General features: G+C 38.8%; 5 protein-coding genes across 8 annotated transcripts; 1 reads left to right on the plus strand and 4 right to left on the minus strand.

Annotated features, from left to right (window-relative positions):
• Nucleotides 1–2,285: 2,285 nt before the first annotated feature.
• Nucleotides 2,286–6,722, minus strand: LOC124188408 (equilibrative nucleoside transporter 1-like). The gene is made up of 10 exons (XM_046581013.1): nucleotides 6,431–6,722; nucleotides 5,490–5,655; nucleotides 5,000–5,081; nucleotides 4,786–4,925; nucleotides 4,244–4,389; nucleotides 4,089–4,174; nucleotides 3,867–4,013; nucleotides 3,599–3,779; nucleotides 3,413–3,534; nucleotides 2,286–3,334 (listed from the first exon to the last, which is right to left on the minus strand). The coding sequence occupies exons 1-10, from the start codon at nucleotides 6,468–6,470 to the stop codon at nucleotides 3,005–3,007; spliced, it is 1,440 nt and encodes a 479-aa protein (XP_046436969.1). The 5' UTR covers nucleotides 6,471–6,722; the 3' UTR covers nucleotides 2,286–3,004.
• A 1,333-nt stretch (nucleotides 6,723–8,055) lies between these two features.
• Nucleotides 8,056–12,175, minus strand: LOC124188406 (catenin alpha-like). 3 transcript variants are annotated; one of them, XM_046581012.1, is made up of 7 exons: nucleotides 11,870–12,175; nucleotides 11,168–11,339; nucleotides 10,577–10,991; nucleotides 10,296–10,519; nucleotides 10,017–10,229; nucleotides 9,643–9,948; nucleotides 8,056–9,568 (listed from the first exon to the last, which is right to left on the minus strand). In XM_046581012.1, exons 2-7 carry the CDS (start codon nucleotides 11,312–11,314, stop codon nucleotides 8,087–8,089), a joined length of 2,787 nt encoding a protein of 928 aa, XP_046436968.1. In that variant the 5' UTR covers nucleotides 11,315–11,339; nucleotides 11,870–12,175; the 3' UTR covers nucleotides 8,056–8,086. The 3 variants fall into 3 exon arrangements, with proteins under 3 accessions (XP_046436968.1, XP_046436967.1, XP_046436966.1); XM_046581011.1 differs by lacking the exon at nucleotides 11,168–11,339 and adding an exon at nucleotides 11,501–11,672 and having other exon boundaries at nucleotides 11,870–12,108; XM_046581010.1 differs by lacking the exon at nucleotides 11,870–12,175 and adding an exon at nucleotides 11,501–11,642.
• A 147-nt stretch (nucleotides 12,176–12,322) lies between these two features.
• Nucleotides 12,323–15,133, minus strand: LOC124188410 (malonyl-CoA decarboxylase, mitochondrial-like). Of its 2 annotated transcripts, none has more exons than XM_046581017.1 (9): nucleotides 14,836–15,133; nucleotides 14,416–14,753; nucleotides 14,178–14,318; nucleotides 13,907–14,047; nucleotides 13,386–13,841; nucleotides 12,962–13,325; nucleotides 12,860–12,897; nucleotides 12,726–12,793; nucleotides 12,323–12,665 (listed from the first exon to the last, which is right to left on the minus strand). In XM_046581017.1, the coding sequence occupies exons 1-9, from the start codon at nucleotides 14,912–14,914 to the stop codon at nucleotides 12,533–12,535; spliced, it is 1,758 nt and encodes a 585-aa protein (XP_046436973.1). In that variant the 5' UTR covers nucleotides 14,915–15,133; the 3' UTR covers nucleotides 12,323–12,532. The 2 variants fall into 2 exon arrangements, with proteins under 2 accessions (XP_046436973.1, XP_046436974.1); XM_046581018.1 differs by having other exon boundaries at nucleotides 14,416–14,778; nucleotides 14,836–15,090.
• Nucleotides 15,134–15,361: 228 nt separating this feature from the next.
• Nucleotides 15,362–16,464, plus strand: LOC124188414 (ribonuclease P protein subunit p20-like). The gene is made up of 2 exons (XM_046581022.1): nucleotides 15,362–15,878; nucleotides 15,935–16,464. Exons 1-2 carry the CDS (start codon nucleotides 15,545–15,547, stop codon nucleotides 16,045–16,047), a joined length of 447 nt encoding a protein of 148 aa, XP_046436978.1. The 5' UTR covers nucleotides 15,362–15,544; the 3' UTR covers nucleotides 16,048–16,464.
• Nucleotides 16,465–16,497: 33 nt separating this feature from the next.
• On the minus strand, nucleotides 16,498–17,958 carry LOC124188412 (ATP synthase mitochondrial F1 complex assembly factor 2-like). Its single transcript, XM_046581020.1, has 6 exons — nucleotides 17,730–17,958; nucleotides 17,422–17,621; nucleotides 17,245–17,355; nucleotides 17,100–17,167; nucleotides 16,808–17,036; nucleotides 16,498–16,744 (listed from the first exon to the last, which is right to left on the minus strand). Exons 1-6 carry the CDS (start codon nucleotides 17,899–17,901, stop codon nucleotides 16,610–16,612), a joined length of 915 nt encoding a protein of 304 aa, XP_046436976.1. The 5' UTR covers nucleotides 17,902–17,958; the 3' UTR covers nucleotides 16,498–16,609.
• Between the last annotated feature and the right edge of the window lie 255 nt (nucleotides 17,959–18,213).

Consider the following 18,213-nt stretch of genomic DNA (forward strand, 5'->3'; position numbering starts at 1 on the left):
TGTATATTACTATTTTCACTATAACAAAGTCGCCGCTTGACCTAACCAGTTAGGACCCATGTGCTCAAAAGCAATATGATATTTACCTAAGTTCCTGTCCAAATTTTTATTATTTTTTAAATTTCCCTAAAAACAACCCCCATTTATTATTTTACTAAGTCTTTTTCGCAAAAAATTGGCTATGTTCATTGACCACCCTTTTTTTTGTTTATAAATTAAAACAATTTTTATATTATCATTTAATATTTTTATTCATTTTAACACAAACACATATATTTTATGGCCCCCAGGGAGGGGGGGGCCTGTGACTTTCCCAACCGCGATAATAACATGTGCCGTTATTATTTTGTTGGTGCAGAAAGCCGGAATTTAATCTAGCAGTTGTCGACTATGTCAAATCTGACATAGGGTCAGATTGCCACAATCATACTGCACAAGTAAAAACGCAAAAGACGACAGATGAAACAAATTCAAGTAAGCAACTGACTGGCAGAGCAAAACCACAAATAAAAACGGATAAAAATATTTAAAGTCAGCAACACAAGATACCACTTGCAAAGCAAAAAACAGTTAAAATTTTCAAGTCAGCAATTTGGAAAAATTCTGGCACAGCTACTTCAGGATAACTCCAGCACAGCTACTTCTGGATAACACTGGCACCACATCCTGCAAACAACGGTTGAAGTTGTCTTCATCACACCTTTCACCATCTGGCTGCAACGTGAAGCGTGGTTGTAAGACCTATTGAAGAAAATAAAAAATTACCATTGGGAAACACAAGTGTGTACAGAATCACACAGGAACTCATTACGATAAAAGAATAGCAGGAGTAAGACTAAACAGAACAACTTTGATGTCTCAAATTTTACAAAGGAAGATTTACCATTGGCAAGGTATTCAAATTTCCACGGTAGCAAAGCAAATTGATCTCTAGTCATATGAAGTAAATAGTTGAAGGAAATCTGAAGAAAATAATTACTTTTGCTGTTGCATGGGACGAGACGTACGACTGGGTACAGGCAGCGAGACACACGAGGCACGACATTTCGGCAAATGTATAAGCATTTTCAATTCCGATGGCAAAGTGGTATGATCAATAACCTGAAAATTGACACATCGAGATTTTACATTCCGTTAACCTAAGAAATTAACAAGAAATACCTTTTCATTTTGGGAAACGTCACGACCGGCGTCCCATTTCGGCTGCGTCAAGTAACATAATGGCCGAATTTAGTCCACATGAAGACACTCGCGCCACCTGGTGGACATCAATTGTGTCGATATTTTCACCGCCACTAATAATTTTTAAAAATTTCTTTGTATGCGACAGTAGAACTCCAGTGACAGTAGAACTCCAGTGCCCGGCAGTTAAAAAATTATTGGAGTTCTATTGTCGCGTAGTGGATTTCTATTGTCGGGTATTTTTAATAATATTTTAAAAAGGAGTTCTTATGTCTTTGGAGTTCTACTCATCTACTGTCACTGGAGTTCTACTGTCGCATACAAAGAAATTTTTAAAAATTCCTTTTGTCTCTGGGTTTTAAAAGATCCTATGGTCAATGACGACAATGAGCAAGAATACCTATGTTATACGAAAATATGAATTCTAACAGTCTTAATGCTTCATTTTTCTGGTGTGGTAGCAGTAATGGAAAAATATCTGATCTTGACACATTTGTCTAATTCCACTGTATATGTGGGCTTCAAATATAAGTTTCATGCCTACTACCACTATTACTGTCACTAATAATACTATAAAGTACTAATTGTCTGTAAATTCACACATAATATTTTAGATTCAGTAATCTTAAGGAATAAGAATTACCTTTTTTAATATCGAAGTAAACCGTAAGTAAGCGTAATGACAAACAATACATTTTTAAAGACCATACATTTTCACTCGGCGTCTGGAAAGCAAATGACGGAATCAAAAACAGTAAAACACGAATACACACTGCCACCTAGCGATAGCTGACTTATCTTTCACGAACGACCGAACGAAATGGCCGGAGTGCCCGGCCTGTCAGCGATTCTGCAGAAAGAATAGAACATCAAGTCAGAAATTTACAAGGAATTCTATTCTTAAGCTGGCAAGTATAAACACGATTAAACCTTGTATGACAAGTTGCGTGACAGGTAGGATGTCAGCGTGACAGCGTCTCGGTGAGATTATCCCTACCTGTTTTTCCGCTTCGCAAGGCAACACGTATAAAGCCGAGTCACAAGGTATTTTCAAATGTCACTCGGTTATTATGATAGAACTGGGATGCTAAATTAAAGATAAATCCCTTGCGAAAAATGTGTATGCAGATACAATCCGCAAATCAATACAGAAGAAATAAAACACGATAGAAACATTGGACCACTGAAATATTCATTACTATAAGGACATAGAACATTTATAAAAAAAAAGTGGGTAAAAAAAAATACACACAAGTCCACTGCGTATGGTGACTGAAAGATACACAAAAAAAAATTTCATGATCGGGCGACTGTTATTATTAGCAGCTGGCACGAAACCCGTGGTCAAAATCACTAATTGATTTTGCACTTTTGAAGATCTAGTACGACTGCAGGAAGAAGCAGTGCAAACGTAAGGAGAAATGGGTGGGAGAAAAAAAAATTAAGAGTGCAGTGGCTTCACTTCCCTCGAATGCCGTGAACGCACCAGTTTACCTTGAGCCCGAAAAAGCAAACAATAAATTAGTTCAAGGAAACGAGAAAAATCAATCGTCACAGGAAAAATGCGAGTTAACTGGACTAGTTTGCACAGTAGTTCAAAAGATTGCACTGAACATTTTGACTGCGCATTCCCACTTGTCCCCACAACTCTTCCCAAAGAGAAATAAAGAGTCGTATGTAAGGGTAAACTAAAGAACGACTAAGAACATGAAACTGAACAAAAATTTAAAGCAACACTATGAGTAAGCTAATGAGCTACAGAAATCTTGAAGCTCTCGTGCCCATCCCTTATTTAAAAAAAAAAAAAAACAAATCCAATCGATTAGAAAGAAATCGATTCCACAAGGATCGGCATTATCAAACTGAAGTTGATTCCGCCAAAAATGCCAGTGATCAGACAAGCAGCTCCAAACATGCCAGCTGTAGCCGCGTATTCAGGTTCCACCGTTCGTGGGCAATACATCATGGCTAGTGAAGAGTAGTATCCGCTAGTTACACCCAAAAAGATGCCACCGACCCAGTAAGCCCAATCGTTGTCGATAAGAACGGGCAATGCTCGCGTGACGCCCAATGGTTGATAATTGCACAATAAGAAGAATGGGATGAACAAGACTCGCAACACGACTGGAATCCATAACCAGCGAGGTCCCGGCTACAATTATCAAAGAAGGATTATGTAAGACAAACTCTTGTGTGTCCCATTAATAGTTTTGCCAAATCGTTTACGTACCCAAGAGTAAAGTCCAGGCAACATATTCCCAACCATTGCAAAGAAATTAAAGCTGAGAAAACAGCATACGGCTACAAAATATTTTTGTGAAATAATGAAGTTCTCGTCAACCATCTTGACATCTGATAATATAAATTTTAAAATTACAGGAGGAAAACTTTGTTAAAATTTTATAAAAACACCAACCGGAGTAAACGGCGGGAAAGATGGAGAGTGTGACGAAAAAGACGAGGAAAACGTTTAGACATTGCGGAAAACATTTCTTGAAAATCATCCAATAAGGTGGACGGGCTTTAATACCACCTAAAGCGACGCTCTTTTCTTGTTCTTGTCGCTTAATGCGTTGTTCATTATAACGGTAGAATCTCTGTAGCAAACGGGGGAAAAATAAACAAAATCTTCGCATCAAATGCGTTCAAGGTTAACATATGTAGAATGAATAATAAATGCGTACGTTGAGTGGCAAGGCGAAGAAAGAGTCGAAACAGGCCAACAGAATGAAGAGGGCAGCGATGAAATAGTATATGGCCGAGGTACGCGCATTAGGGGCCAGAGCTAACGAAATGACGTTTATAACGGCCGTGAAAGTCCCACTGATATTCTAATATGGAGTGAAAGAATAGAAATTTCAAATTTGAATACGAATTTTTTACTTTACTTCTTAAAACGAACTTACCGAGCCAAGGACGACCGCTCCTGTATATTTGAAAGGAAGCTTGGCGCTCATTCCGTAAATGGTATTTTGATAGATTCCACCAGCCACTGTTGACGCCAAACTTTTTTTTAAATCCTTGACACCACATGACTTTTAATAAAAAAAAAAAAACTTACTGTTTAATATGACCACTGAACCCATCGTAGTCCAGAAAAATGCTCCTGGCCATTGAGATGATTCCAACATAGCCAAAACAACTGTTAAAACGAAAACAGCTACTTCAACGAGAATACCGCCAATAATACGGGTACTTAAACTTCCGCTGTAAAAAAATAAAAATATAATAAATAAAAGATGAAATTTATATTTTAAAAAATATATATAAATCAATAAATAAAATGTATTCTTAATCTGAATCTTAACCACTATTATAACTTTCGATCCAACCAGAAAACATTTGTTATTTACTGAAGGGGCGTACATGATTTATAAAGCGATTCATCTCTTGGACAAACTATTTGAAACTTGATCTTCTTTAAAAAAAAAAATTAACTTAGCAGCGAAAACACTGTACGAGATTCCTGTGATGGATGATTCGATTAACTATGAAAAGCCTTGACCTTGAAGTTATATCTCTTCACTTGTCTATCATCCACCAGTTGCACCAGCGAACAAAACAACTTTAAAAAGAAACGAGAAAATTAATAAGCTTTTATACCCTATCTGGATGAAGATGTTGAGCCAGTTGAAGATGACGTTGGGAACCTGGGAAGCGAAGCCAAGGAATTGAAGAAAGTTGGCAGCATAAGCAAGACTTTGCCCGGTATTCTCTGGTCCAAGTTTGTGAACGACAAAGTACTGTGTGGATTTTTAGAAATGAAGGTTAGTCAATGAAACCCTTCTTGCCAATATGAATTAATTGCAAAACTTACGTCCTTCGCAGTAATAAACATATTCCATGGCATTAATGTGCCAATTCCGTGGAGTATAAAAGTGAGATACACCAAATTCAATCTGAAATACAAACATAAATAGAAAAATAGAAAAATGATATTAATTTAATGGTTTTTCAATCGTCGGACCGTACTGCCCACGCCCTTGATCGTAATCCTACTGTGTTATAAGACACACTTGAAAAGGATATTTCCTTTTTCCTATCTTGACATTGTGAGACGTTGGGAATGAACTAACGTTGACTGGTGTCATCCTAGAGCATATCTTGACAGTTGCTGCGGTATACAATCACAGCTGAGCAATAAAGGGCGGAAATAATGGAAACGTGAATAAGCGGATGAATCTTTAAAAGAAGCAATTGTGAGAATTTAGGCGAATAAGTGTTCGGTTGTCTAATCGAAGCTAGTGCGTGTGGTCTCAACCGATTACCCTCAGGAAACGCTGTTAAGAATGTGCATCAGTAATTACCGATCGGGTGGTGGGTCCATGTCCAAAGCGGCTTTATCCAGATCAGATTCTAGTCCTCGCAAATTCAGCTCTGCAGCCGGTAGATTCCGGTCCTCCCAGCTGGGCGTCAACTTGACCGATTCAGGTCCGCTCTCCAGAAAAGGACGTTTTTCTGCTGCCATTGTATCTGCCATAAAATAATTCGTTTAATAAGGAAATAAGTTCGAGTGCGTCTATGATTGAGCAGTATCTATCAAACTGTAATACATTTATCATTGAAGGCGGCAGTCACCCAAGTATTCACACAAGTGGAAAACATCATTGACTGTTCCTTATAGTAATTTCAATTTTGTGTTTGTGTGTATACATCCACTCGAGTCAACAACTCTTTCACAAACAAACAAATCGAGAAAAGAAACATGAAAAAAAAAAACACCACGAAAGATTGAGTTGCCGAAACTGGGTGGCGGGGACAGTCCCTGTTTAGGCCCAGACAGTTTAAAAATACAGGACTATGCCTTATATACATCACATGACCGCCCATAGAGCTTCGTGTGGATATTCTGCCACCCCAGTCGAAATATTGGGGACTCGTCGTATCGAATAATCAAGATGCAGCAGATAATCTCCAAGTAAACTAAATTATGTCTTCAAAACTATTGCCTACAGGATATCCTTTCAAAGAGGGGGAACATGTTTAAAGATAATAGAAAGGAAAACAATATTTAGCACATTTACAGCTTCTTTTGAGCTGAATCGAAAGCTGTTCGGCGTTCTGTATCATGTGTATACATACACACGTACCAAATAGTAAGGCTGGAGGGGCAACCAAAGAAGGGTCTGTTACTTTTACGTCTTGTGGAAGTTGGGATAAAAACAATGGGAGAAAGGAGCACACCTTTGGGCAGAATTTTGTTTTTGTGAGACTCGACAATCTAAATGATTAAATGCTTGTAGCTCACCGTTATTGACAGCATCGTCGTTCACGTTAGTCTTTCCCATTTTGCTGGCTCAACTGTCGATTGCAAAGCAGACACTGTTAGTAGGTAGGAGCAGATCAAAGGTTCACAATTGGGTGTCAAGTCAAACAATCGATTGAACGTGTTATTCAAGTGATTCGAAAGTCACAGAAACCAGTACGAAATGAGATCTTTGCATGGAGTACTGTAAAACTGGCTTATTGCCCGGTCCATGCTTGGGTTGCAACTGAAAAGAAAGGGAGGCAGACATGCAGCGCTGTGGGTGAGGGACTCAAAGTGGGCGTGTACCTACAAATGCCGCCAGGCCTTTGAATGAGCGTGTGAACCGCCTAGCAGAGGACCTCTAGCGGAAGTTCAATAATCCCTTTCTGCCCCAGATAATGTTACTTCAATTTATTTGATTTACATGAGAGTAAAAATTCCTCTGCTGTTCCGCCCCACGCCTCGTGTTACAAAAGAAGCAATCTCACTCAACACACGCTTTAAGAAATAATTTTGAAAGTCTTAGTAGTCGATAGTTCAATTATTTTCAAAGGAACAATATATATTAAAAAAGAGATCGCATTGCTGCTAGATGACGGTCCATATCACTTTACCGAGTGTCGGAATGATAGCCAGTCAGCAAGTCCCGGGTGTTCAATATCTTGACGGTACAAAACAAAAATTGAAGAGCCAGCGATAAACATGATAGCGATGCATGAAATCGGCCAATCTAGGTTGCAATTGCGTTGAGAAATGACATGTTCGACCGTCAGACCAAAAAAGGTAAACTAAAAAAAAAACATCCGATTGAAACGGATAATTTTTTCTTTAAACCGTGTATGAAATTAGAACACCGATATCAAAACAACACATCGAATGAAAAAAAAAGTGGTTTTTAATCGTATTGATATGATGTCAGGATTGAGAAAAAGGAGATAATTATAAAGGAAACGCTCAAAAAATAATAAAAATTGTTTGAACGGTTACTTAAGGGAACTTATCGCATAAGGTTTGGTTTGTAAATTGTAATTTCGAAGGAATGGATATAATTAAGTCTCTCTGTAGTGGATTGAATGTCGGCCGCTTACAAAATGATGGGAAGGGATCTATTTTACTATTACTAATTTCGAAGCTGTCCAAATCAATTACTTCTTAAATCCGAAAAAAATAATACAGAAATTGTTCTCGTTAAGTCAAAATAAGGGGTGGAGACGCACAGGATTGTAAGAAATGAAATGCGCATTCCTTAATATGAATAGAAGAAAACGGCCGCACTAGCTTTGGCTTTTTTCATAAGCATTGAGCCATGATTTTGACATTTTAGAGATAGGACTTTCATCTAAAAGATTTGAAAGTCCTCCATTCCTATAACTAATTAGGAATGGAAGACGAAATGATAATATTATGATAGATTTTTAGCGCTTCGTCGTAAATGACACATTCGAAGAAAGACGATCGCTCATTCGAAGGGAAAATAAACATAGGCTGAAAATGGAAAGTCGTGGGTCAATGCTGATTCACCGAATTACAAAAAAATAAGCCACTGTACCAACTCGCTTCTGATAGATAGCCCCGTTACTCTAAAAAGAGAATTGGACGTTTGCTGGCGTTGTTTTTCTTCATAAATTCGACCACAAGCTTGCTGGTTTCTTTCTTTTAAACGCTTTCGGCAGGACTTTGGAATTCGCTTAGGACTTTAATAGGGGCGATGTGCTTCTTCTGAGACGCGCGACGAACTTTGGCCCTAACCTCTTCGGGCTTCTCGCGGCGAACTAGTGGCTTCTTTTCGGGTGCCTTCATCTTCCAAACGACGATAGGCGATACGACGGTTGTCTGGCGGCTGGTATACTTCGTAGAAGCCACGTAAGAGGCTTTCACCGTCAAGACGACGGCGTTCATGAGGTTTTTAGCTGCCTGGATGAGGGAAGTAGCACTGTCCAGACCCGAAACAATCAGCTCTCCACTAATGTTTTGTACATCAGCCTTAACCTTAGAGGTGATGTTCAACTGATGGCAGTAAAGAGCAATACGTTGCAAATATGCAAGCAAATCTTGCTTGGTCGATGATTCAGGGCATTGGTCGGCAATCAGACGGGCGAATTTATCTAATTTGGTTCCAGCTTCTGAAATTTTCTTGGCCGCGTTAATTACATCCATTGTAGTTTTAAGGGGTCCACGACCGCGAGTGAAATCCGTCATCTCCATCATAATCATGCACATATGTTTGGCTAGGACGATAATATCGTTTCCGGAGTCGTCCCATTTCGATACTTCTCGATCAAACTTCAACTTTTCTGTGCGGAAGTACTCGACTTGCTGGGCGATTTTAGCCTTGTCTTCTTCCTTCAGTTTACGCATAGCCTCACGTGCAGTGGTGATGCCACTGATATCTGGATATTCGTCCACCATGTAATCGAGCGTGTGGTTACTCGATTTGCTGCGGGTATCAATAGTGTACTGTTCATCCAATTCAACTTCTTCAGGATCAAGTTCTTCGTCGGCGCGGTTCATAAGAACGGCGCGACGGACTTCACGAACACCATCGTAAACCAAACGAGAGGCGTCAATGAATTCGTTTTCATCGACATCACGAGGTGGATTGTTCGACAAGGCGTCGACAGCCATTTCAACTTTTTGTGCGAAGTTAGGCATTACTTGATCGCGTAGAACTTTGACAGCTTCAAGAACACGCTCGGTATAAATGCCAGGTTCGTAATTATCCATTTCAGCGGTGACAACATTGGCCACACGGGAAGCTCTGCCACGAATGGCGCCTGCAGTTCTGTCCAGCGAATCAGGGTCGCCTTCCTGGAGGGCGAGGACGCATTTGTTGACGTCTTCAAGAATATGATTTTCAGAGACGGCCAAAAAGTCATCGATGGTTGTGATATCGTCAACGGCATCTGTCAGAATGCGAACTTGGTTCTCCCATGCATCGCGGAAAATGTCCATATTTTCTTGTGCAACGCGAGAGCGCGGACGAGCTGCCAGAATTCGTGCTGCATTGATAACTTGTGGGCAGAGAGCCTCTATCTGGGAGGCGGCATAGCGGACCATTTTGACACCATCTTCGTTGCCCGACATCGAACAAGCTAAATTAGCTACCTCAACCAATTTGTTGGCATGCTCGAGAAACACCTACGTTAAGCGAATAAAAAGTTGATTTGTGCAAATCCGGAACAAATGAACACCACAATTTTACGAAAACATACCTGTGAATATTCCTCTACTTCCTTCTCATTGCCCGATTTAGCTGCTTCGATCAACACCAAAAGTGGCACATTGGTCTCCAGGAACGAATCTGAGACATGGTCAACCACTGCCTTACGCAATTGACGGCGTAGATCACGAGTCTTACGACACATATGATCAAGGGCACGATCCAGTCCTTCGCTGCGATCCTTTTTGCCCATGTTAGACATGTATTCGCTCAGAAGGTCTTGAAGTGCTTGGCGAACTGCATTGCATTCGGCCACGATACGCTCACGACGATCGTCACGAGTACAGGAAGAGTCCGCCTGGATAGATTCGATAAAAGAATTTCGATTGAAGGTAGTGCACTTCAAAGACATTCAGCCTTCCATACCATTAGTGCAGCACCACTGATTATACTTTCAAGTCTTTCTTCCAGTGATGGGCGCGTACGGATTTCGCTGTATGCCAATGGGTCCATAATTATTCGTTCATCAAAATCGTCGAGAGCTGCAGCCAGTTCTCCAGGCCCATCATAGGGCATTTGAACGGCCGGGTTTCCGACAGTACTCTTTCCTTGTGCCACGTCGGAAATTGCGCTAACAGCCTTTGATAATAAAAAGAATCCTGAAAACCAATTTTTATGAGTAACCATCTAAAAAATTATATTTACCTGGCAAACTTGTTTTAAAACATAGTCCCTGTTAGCTTTAGCTGCTGCTAGTTCAGGGTGACGAACAAAAGCCTTTGAAGCCGTTAGCAGCATCATTGAATGCTTCTTGAGCACAGCTCGAGCAGCAGCCAAATCATCTCTCAAAGCTGGATCTTTAAGTTCTTGTTGACGACGAGCAGCTTGTGCCATCAATTCAGAAGCATTTCTGCCAAACATACGCATGCCTACAACAAAAGATTTTAATGCAATTCTTTTTCAAACGAGGATTTAGCCAAATATACCTTCTTCTAGTTCAGCTTGGCTTGAGGCTCCACGCAAACGCTCAAGATCGTCTTCAACTACTCGAAGGGATTTAAGTAGACGATGAACATCCACCATATCCGCAAGGATTAGAAGACGAGTCACAGCAGATAACAGGTTACGTGCTGCCCGAACCATGTTTCCGCGCTTTAGGGACGAACATGGGTCTTCGGCGAACTCGCGTGAGGCAACACTCATGGTCTCGCCTGTTTTTCGTACTTCGTCAACTGCAGCCAACATTTCTTGCTGGATGTCTGGATTTTCATAAGCAATCTGTTCACCGCGTTCGATAAAGTTGCCTGTTGCTTTCTCTACAGCCGCTACGAGAACATGAGCTCTTTTCGAACGGCCTTTCTTTTTCTTTGAAGAACCTTTTGTGTTTACTAGAGTCGTAACCTAGATAAGTAATGAAATAAATATATATATAAAATAGATTACAGGAATTTTATAAAAGGTACAAAGAGAAGCAAATCGTGCAAACACACAAATTAAATATAAGGAAGCAAAGAAGAATTTCAAATAGTTTCCTTCAATCAGTAACTGTTTTCCCTGAGGCAATGCAAACTCTTTACCTGGATAACCAATGGCTCCAATGTACGTTCCACCGATTTCGTCTTGATCTCCAAGTTTTTGGGATCCCATTTCAGAGTAATGGGAGCCAAGTCTTGGCTATTTGAATTATTTTGCATTGCAGAAACTTTTGAAGTATTCAACAGCATAGACTTTCTACTGGAACATAAGGAACTAAAGAAAAAATAAACAAAACAAAAACACAATTCAAACTATGCATGCAATTTATACAACAACTTAGTTATGAACACATCATGCCAAAGAAACAAAAAAGATGCAGCACGACCTAATGACTCTCCTCTACACATCCAGAGGCTTTTAAAGTGTAGTGCTACCTGAATCACTAATGGTTCCAATGTTCGTTCCACAGAAGTGGTACGAATTTCAAGATTTTTGGGATCCCATTTCATAGCTGTTGGCCCATGGGCCTGGTTGGGGATTCCCATGTAGTCCAAACCCGGAACTGGCATGACAGGCATCTCAAATCCAGATATATTGTATAATGTACTATACTTACACAAAGATTTAATTTTCAACACATAAAACCAAGATTAGATCTGTGGAATTTTGAATGATGAATGAATACTTGAAAATTGTTTTAAAATAGCATCTTCTGAAATACTTTATGAGTCATAGCATGGCATAACCACTCCTTACAAACTAATAAACATGTTATACATCTTTAGAAACTTTTGAGTGTTTACCTTTATCTTAGCTTTCAAAGGTGACTGAATGTTTTGAACCACAACCGAAGTACTTGTCAGACTGTAACAAGAAAACTACAGCGGCTTACAACTCCACTAATAATGGCTACGTATAACGGGCGGAAGCTGTGTCACGACAGTTTTTCCCGTGGGTCGAGAAATGATGTCAGTTCCGGTCTAACGAAAATTTCCGAAGCCACTCCCAACATAAGCGTTATCACTGCAAGGAAATAGTAAAGAAGGCGAGAGTATAAAACGGCATTCACAATATGCGGTCCCAGCCACCAGGTGGCAGCAAAAAGTCTGACTCCACCTGCTGGCGGCTGCATGTGTTAATAATTCAATCAGATAAACGTGTCCATCTGGCGACTGGCAAGTCTTTAAATAAAAATGAAAAAATGAAAAAATAAAAAAATAAAAAAAAATATTTAGAAATATGTAGTAATGAAAAAATGCAGGACAAGTTGAGGATATATTCAGACACGATAATAATAATATGTACATATTTGAGAATTGAGAGACTTTTAAAAAGTGGAAATATTGATTTCAAACAACTGCGAATTACCGAGAACATATAACAGACTCAATAATCGAACGTTTAAACAGCTTTTAGCTTTTGTAACAAAGCATTTTTATAAAGAAGTACATGATTGAATTCACAAATCACAAATGAGAAATTTGGCTAGCTGCTGACGAGTTGGAAACTCCCGAAAGGAGACGAATTTGCTCTGAAGACTCGATATGCTGTTTTTCAGCATACAGTTGACTATATTTTTCACAAGCATCCACATAATACCTAAATTAAAAAAGTTTAAGATAAAAATATTCTAAATCAGAAAAATTAAATCTATAATACCTATAGTTCATCATCAGCCCAAATGAATTTTTTATGCCTCTTGGTGAAAGGTCGGATGCCCAATTCAGCTGAAAACCAAGAAAAATTTCCATTAAGAATCCAGCAAATTAAAAATGACATTTAAAATAACTTACTCTCCACATCATCGCTCCATTCCGCAAATGAAAATTAGCTAGAAGAGAACAAACGATAACTTAATTGGTTAGCAAACATTGAAGGCAAAACTAAAGACTTACCAACACTGTCCAATGCGAAACCTCGCCTCTTCTCCACAAACAGATAATGAGCACAGAGACGCATTAAGGGATTTTCCATCAATTTAGCTTTCGCTTCTTCCCTCATCCATGAACTATCCACTAGCAAACTGCGGAGCATCCCGAGCGGATTTTCTTTGGTACTGTTAATTAACTGAAGAGCCGTACCCCAATTAAAATCAGTTAAAACTGTTTTTCGCCCACGTTCAGTTTCCCGAAGCTGCTGAAGCAGCCAAGACCGGAAGCCCGGTATAGGAGAAAGCGTTGAATGTTGCTGTAGAGATGGAATTTCCGTTTGTAACTCCCGAAGAGCTCTTTTTATCAAAGATTGACCTAAATCTATCCCCTAGAAAACAAAAAGTTAGCTACTGACAGAAGGGGATAAAAATAACCTCTAGCTGCTTACTGCGAGGCCTTTTTGAGTTGAGCTGATGCTGTAAAATATTGCTGTGTTTACACGATCTATATCTTCAACATCAATATCTGCCAACCTGGAACCATCTGTCTCGGAATCAAATGATTGGCTCAAATTCCGCGTAATAATTGTATGGATGTTGTTGGATATCTCGTTTGTCAATGCGACGTGCAAAATGGCCAATGGTTTCTTTGGTAAAGCAGGATGTAAAAGTATGAAACATCGCCGATAAGGGCCGAGGCGTTTCTTAAGGTCGGACCAGCTCCGCATGGGATGAACTGCTTCGCCTTCGGAAACATGTTGCAGTAGACTACCTGGGGAAGACCAGGTAACGCGGTCCAGTTGAAGCATATCAATTCCGAAGCATGGGGCAATTAGATCACGGATGGCATTGCTCAAAGACCTCAAAACAACTGCATTGGTTGCATCTGGTGACTCGATTTGTTCCTAAAACCAAACAAAATAAATAATTAAACAAATATTTGGATAGACTGATTGTAATAATATCATACCAGCACATCCGCTCGTATATCTATAAGAAACTTAATGCCGCCCTCTTGTCTCGCTAAAATGGATAACATCCAATTCTGTTCAACGGCAAGTGTGTTGCGTAAGTTATCTTCGGCTTTGATCATCGCTTCATCACCCTTTTCCTAAGGAAGGTAGAGTTGGTATTATTATTAGATTTCCTTGTCTACCATCCCCCATCTCGTACTCTATGACCCCAATTGACGTCATTCGCTAACACGCATATTTGCGCGTGATATAATCAAAACAACATACCTGTGCAGTAAGATATTTTTTCACTGAATTGAGAGTAGTGTTTTGTTTGCCACTCCATATTAAGGCAAACTGATCAAGAATTAGACTTTTTTCGGAATGCTGCAATGTTCGATATAAATCACAGAAAACATGCGCTTTTTTCTAAAAAAAAAAATAAGAGAACATTAGTTTTATAAGATAATAAAAACTAAACTAAAAAACAAGAAAAACAATAAAACATGAAAAATTGAAAGTTTACCTCCACAACAAGACTACTGCTGTTTTTCGATTCTTGCAATTCCAATAAAGCTTTTGAAGCAAGCTCAAAAAGATCTTTTTGAATGAGAGTACTTGCTGTTTGGAAGCCTGGGTTTGATACCGAGTTGCTTGAAAAGGTGTTTACTTGTGTTAGTTGAATGTTGTTGAGACTCATCAACACAACATTGAGTTGGGTATTGAATGATGGATTCTTCATCAGATCACAGTTTCTTGCAGTTGATGCACTTGAAGTCAGTTGTGTCCGGCTTCTAAAGATTGCTAGCTTGGGATAAATCAAAGCTATGCGACTCATAACTGTTCCTTCCTGGTTCAAAGACGCTGCGCGAATGAGAAACATATAGAGCTAGTGGGCTTTATAAGGCGGGAGAACTTTGTAAACGTAGTCTCACGAGGTGTATACCTTTTTTTGGCCGACCTTGGAACCATATATTACGATGTAAGGTTTTGGCTGCAACTATTTTCCCAATATTCAAAACCATTCATGTACATTGAACCATGAATTTTACCTTTTAAGTTTCATCAAAAACAAGAGATAAATATTGGGATTTTCCGTTAACCAATGCAAGAGATAACTTTGAACGATGCAGCAGGATGCAGTATGATCAGCAGTTAGCACCCAAACAGACGTCATACACCCGCCCCCAGGGCCCAGACGTGTTTTCGTCGATTCATGTATGCTCACTTGCTTAGAGCCCGCCACTGCGCCACAGGTCATAGAGTGCGTTTGGATGGCTGCCAGACAGGCCTTTGACCAAGAATCCAAGATACGAGTTTGGGTTTTCCAAACTTTAGGCCAAATATTGATACTGCAAATTTACGTTAATTCCCAGCTGTTATCATTAAAAAAATAAATAAATATACATTTTTTTTGTTTTACCTGGATTAATTTTACCAAGCAAAAAAATCGAAAAAAGTATCTTTACTAGCGAACCTAGCGGAGATTAATAAGGCGTATACTCGCATAGGCATAGGCCTTTCATTGTACACTACGTATTCGTATTCTAATTTTTCTGAAGCTCGACTTTAACTGCGTGTATGTGATTTTGTAATCACGTGTGGATAGTATTAATACGGGTACAGTTAGCAATGCCATATTGTCTAATTTGACAATGTCAGAGGGGACGAACGATTCCGCGACAGGTGTCAGACAAGAGCAGGTACCAAACTCTAAAAAAATACGCTACGATCCAGAAGAATACAAACTGAGAAAACGATTGCCAGCTCGGCTTCCGTCACGATCAAACGACGTGTATGTCAACAATAAAACAGATTTCAAGGCTCAACTCGCTCGCTGTTTCAAATGTTTAGAAACTGAATCAAGTGTTCATATTCATGGTCTGGGAGCAGCAGCTCCTAAAGCAATAAATCTAGCGTTGCAAATCCAACTGAAATCAAACACTCCTCTAGAACTTTCAGTAAATACATCAACAGTTCACTTGATTGGTAATATCTTTGTTGTGTTTTGTAATACTATTATAAAATAATTGTGAATTTTTCAGATGACTTTGAGCCTCAATACGATTCTGGAGATTTCTACTCTAAAGAAAGGCAGAATTCTGCAGTCATCATTAAAGTTTACAAATTGTTGAACATGGACATGAATGGAAAATAAAATGTTTTTCTCCTTGAAAGAAACAACTCGCCTGCTGGGCCTTACTCCTATAGAGATATGGCTCCATATTGTTGGATTTACTGTATTCTCAATTTTTTTTGTATTGAAGGCTGAATCTGTTGTGACCTTTAACTGGTGGTTAGTGTTTTCTCCTTTATTTGCTGCTGATGGTGTACATTGCTATTTTGTTTATGTGGTGCTTTTAAGGATGCTTCTTGCAGGGATGTATAAGGCAGCTCCATTGAGAGCTTTGTGGAGCTGTACCATTCTTGGTTTACATTTTGCTTTCAAATTTCTTCTTTGCAAAAAACTGAATGGGCAGTTGTCAATGGATTATGCTGAGATTTTAGCCCCTGTTATGATTATGCTCCAACTCTTCATGATAAGGGCTTGTCAAATACACTGATGTGAAAATAATACTAAAGGACATTAAAATGTAATAATAATGTATGCCTTGTTTAGAAATTGTATGCAACAAAACTACACCAAAAATACAATTCAGATAAAAAACAAAGGAGAACATTACCAGTTAATACCTATAGTACTACCAGACTCCATGTATTTATTTCTTGAATTTGTTTTCAATTGATGAAGAACTTGATGTAAGATGTACAAATAGGATAGAAGCTGCAAAGCGAGATTGCACATTGAAGTTATCGACATCATGAGCCCACTCTACACGGCCCCACTGTCGAGTCTAAAGAGTTCAAAGTTAACACTGATAGCATTTATGAAAGTAAGAAAAACAAAATCTTAATACTTGAAAATTGGTTTCGAGAGTGGCCAACCGAACGCTTTCTTCCACAGTAAGATGTCGATCGACACAAGCAAGAGCTAAAATCAGCGATTTCACTGATTCTACAGCAAACATTAGCCCGTTAAGAGTCCAAAAATCATATGAGTGCAAATGCTTTTGAAGAACATCTCTTGCTTCTATGGGTAAACACGGACCGGTGATGGCACTTGAAGACTCAACATTCGTACCATATCTGTAAACGATGAAATTATTTATATTACATTGTCGGTTTTATTACTTATTTTTTTTTACAGACCTTTGATTAAACCAGTCAACCAATGGATCCCACTCTTTTGTTTGTTCAGATGACCATTCAGAGTTACCCTATTGTTTGCATTAAAATATGTTTTACAAAACTTATCAGTTTATCCTGTATAATATGTACTAAATCAAGTAATTACCTCTTCCCTGCACAAAAGTGTATCATTGTCTAGGTAGGTAAGAATGTGACTGACAATATCTTGTTTTCGTAATTTGTTTGGATTATCCAGGATAGTGTTAACAAGAGATGTCTATATTTGAAAGAAAACTTGTAAGCAAGATTGGTAAGCAATAAGAAAACTTTTACCATAACTCACAAGATGCATTGACGATACTAAAATTTTTTCTTCCTGGGCATCCCATTCATTAGCAACAGCTAGAGCTAATGGTTCACTGGAAACACGAAATACACTACCTGCAGGAGTTTTAAGTTTTCTATTGTCAAGAATGATTTCAAAATCTTTATTTGATTGGACAGTGCTGACTTTTTTGTAAAATCTTTTGCGAGTTTGAGAACCTGGAATAAAAAACATAGAACATTGTAATGTGCTGGAAAAAGAAGCAAATGTGTCTAAAAAAATAAATAATCATCGTAATTTGATTAACGAGGTGTAAAATGAAATACCCAAAGATGATTGATCTCCTGACGACAATTGAATGGATCGACTAGTAACACCGTTTCCAGCTCCTATTTGATTATTACCAAGTATTCTCAATAAATTAGAAGTGCCGGAGCCAAAACGTATTAAATTATTAGTTGAAAAAGACATTGTTGACGAGGTGACAAATGATTTCATCACCCACCAACAAGCAACAACCGGGTGCTTCGAACTGTAGCAGACCAAAACTGTTTTCAAACAGAAAAAAGGAAATGTGGGGTACTGGGTTTCAGCAACCAAGTTTTCAGCTAGTTTCTAGCTTTTGTTCAGCTACTAGAGATACAACAAATCTAACTTTGTAATTGGAATTTGGAACGTCCTTCAAATACTGGTTTCGAATTGTCGCAAGTATTTTCAAAGTGAGTAAAAAAAATCAACATGCCTTATTATAAATACTGTGTCATAACTCATAAGTCAATAAGTCATAACTCATGAGCAAAAGGTTCATAT

This window comes from Daphnia pulex, chromosome 2, assembly GCF_021134715.1.
Source record: "Daphnia pulex isolate KAP4 chromosome 2, ASM2113471v1".
NCBI classification, from domain to species: Eukaryota; Metazoa; Arthropoda; class Branchiopoda; order Diplostraca; family Daphniidae; genus Daphnia; species Daphnia pulex.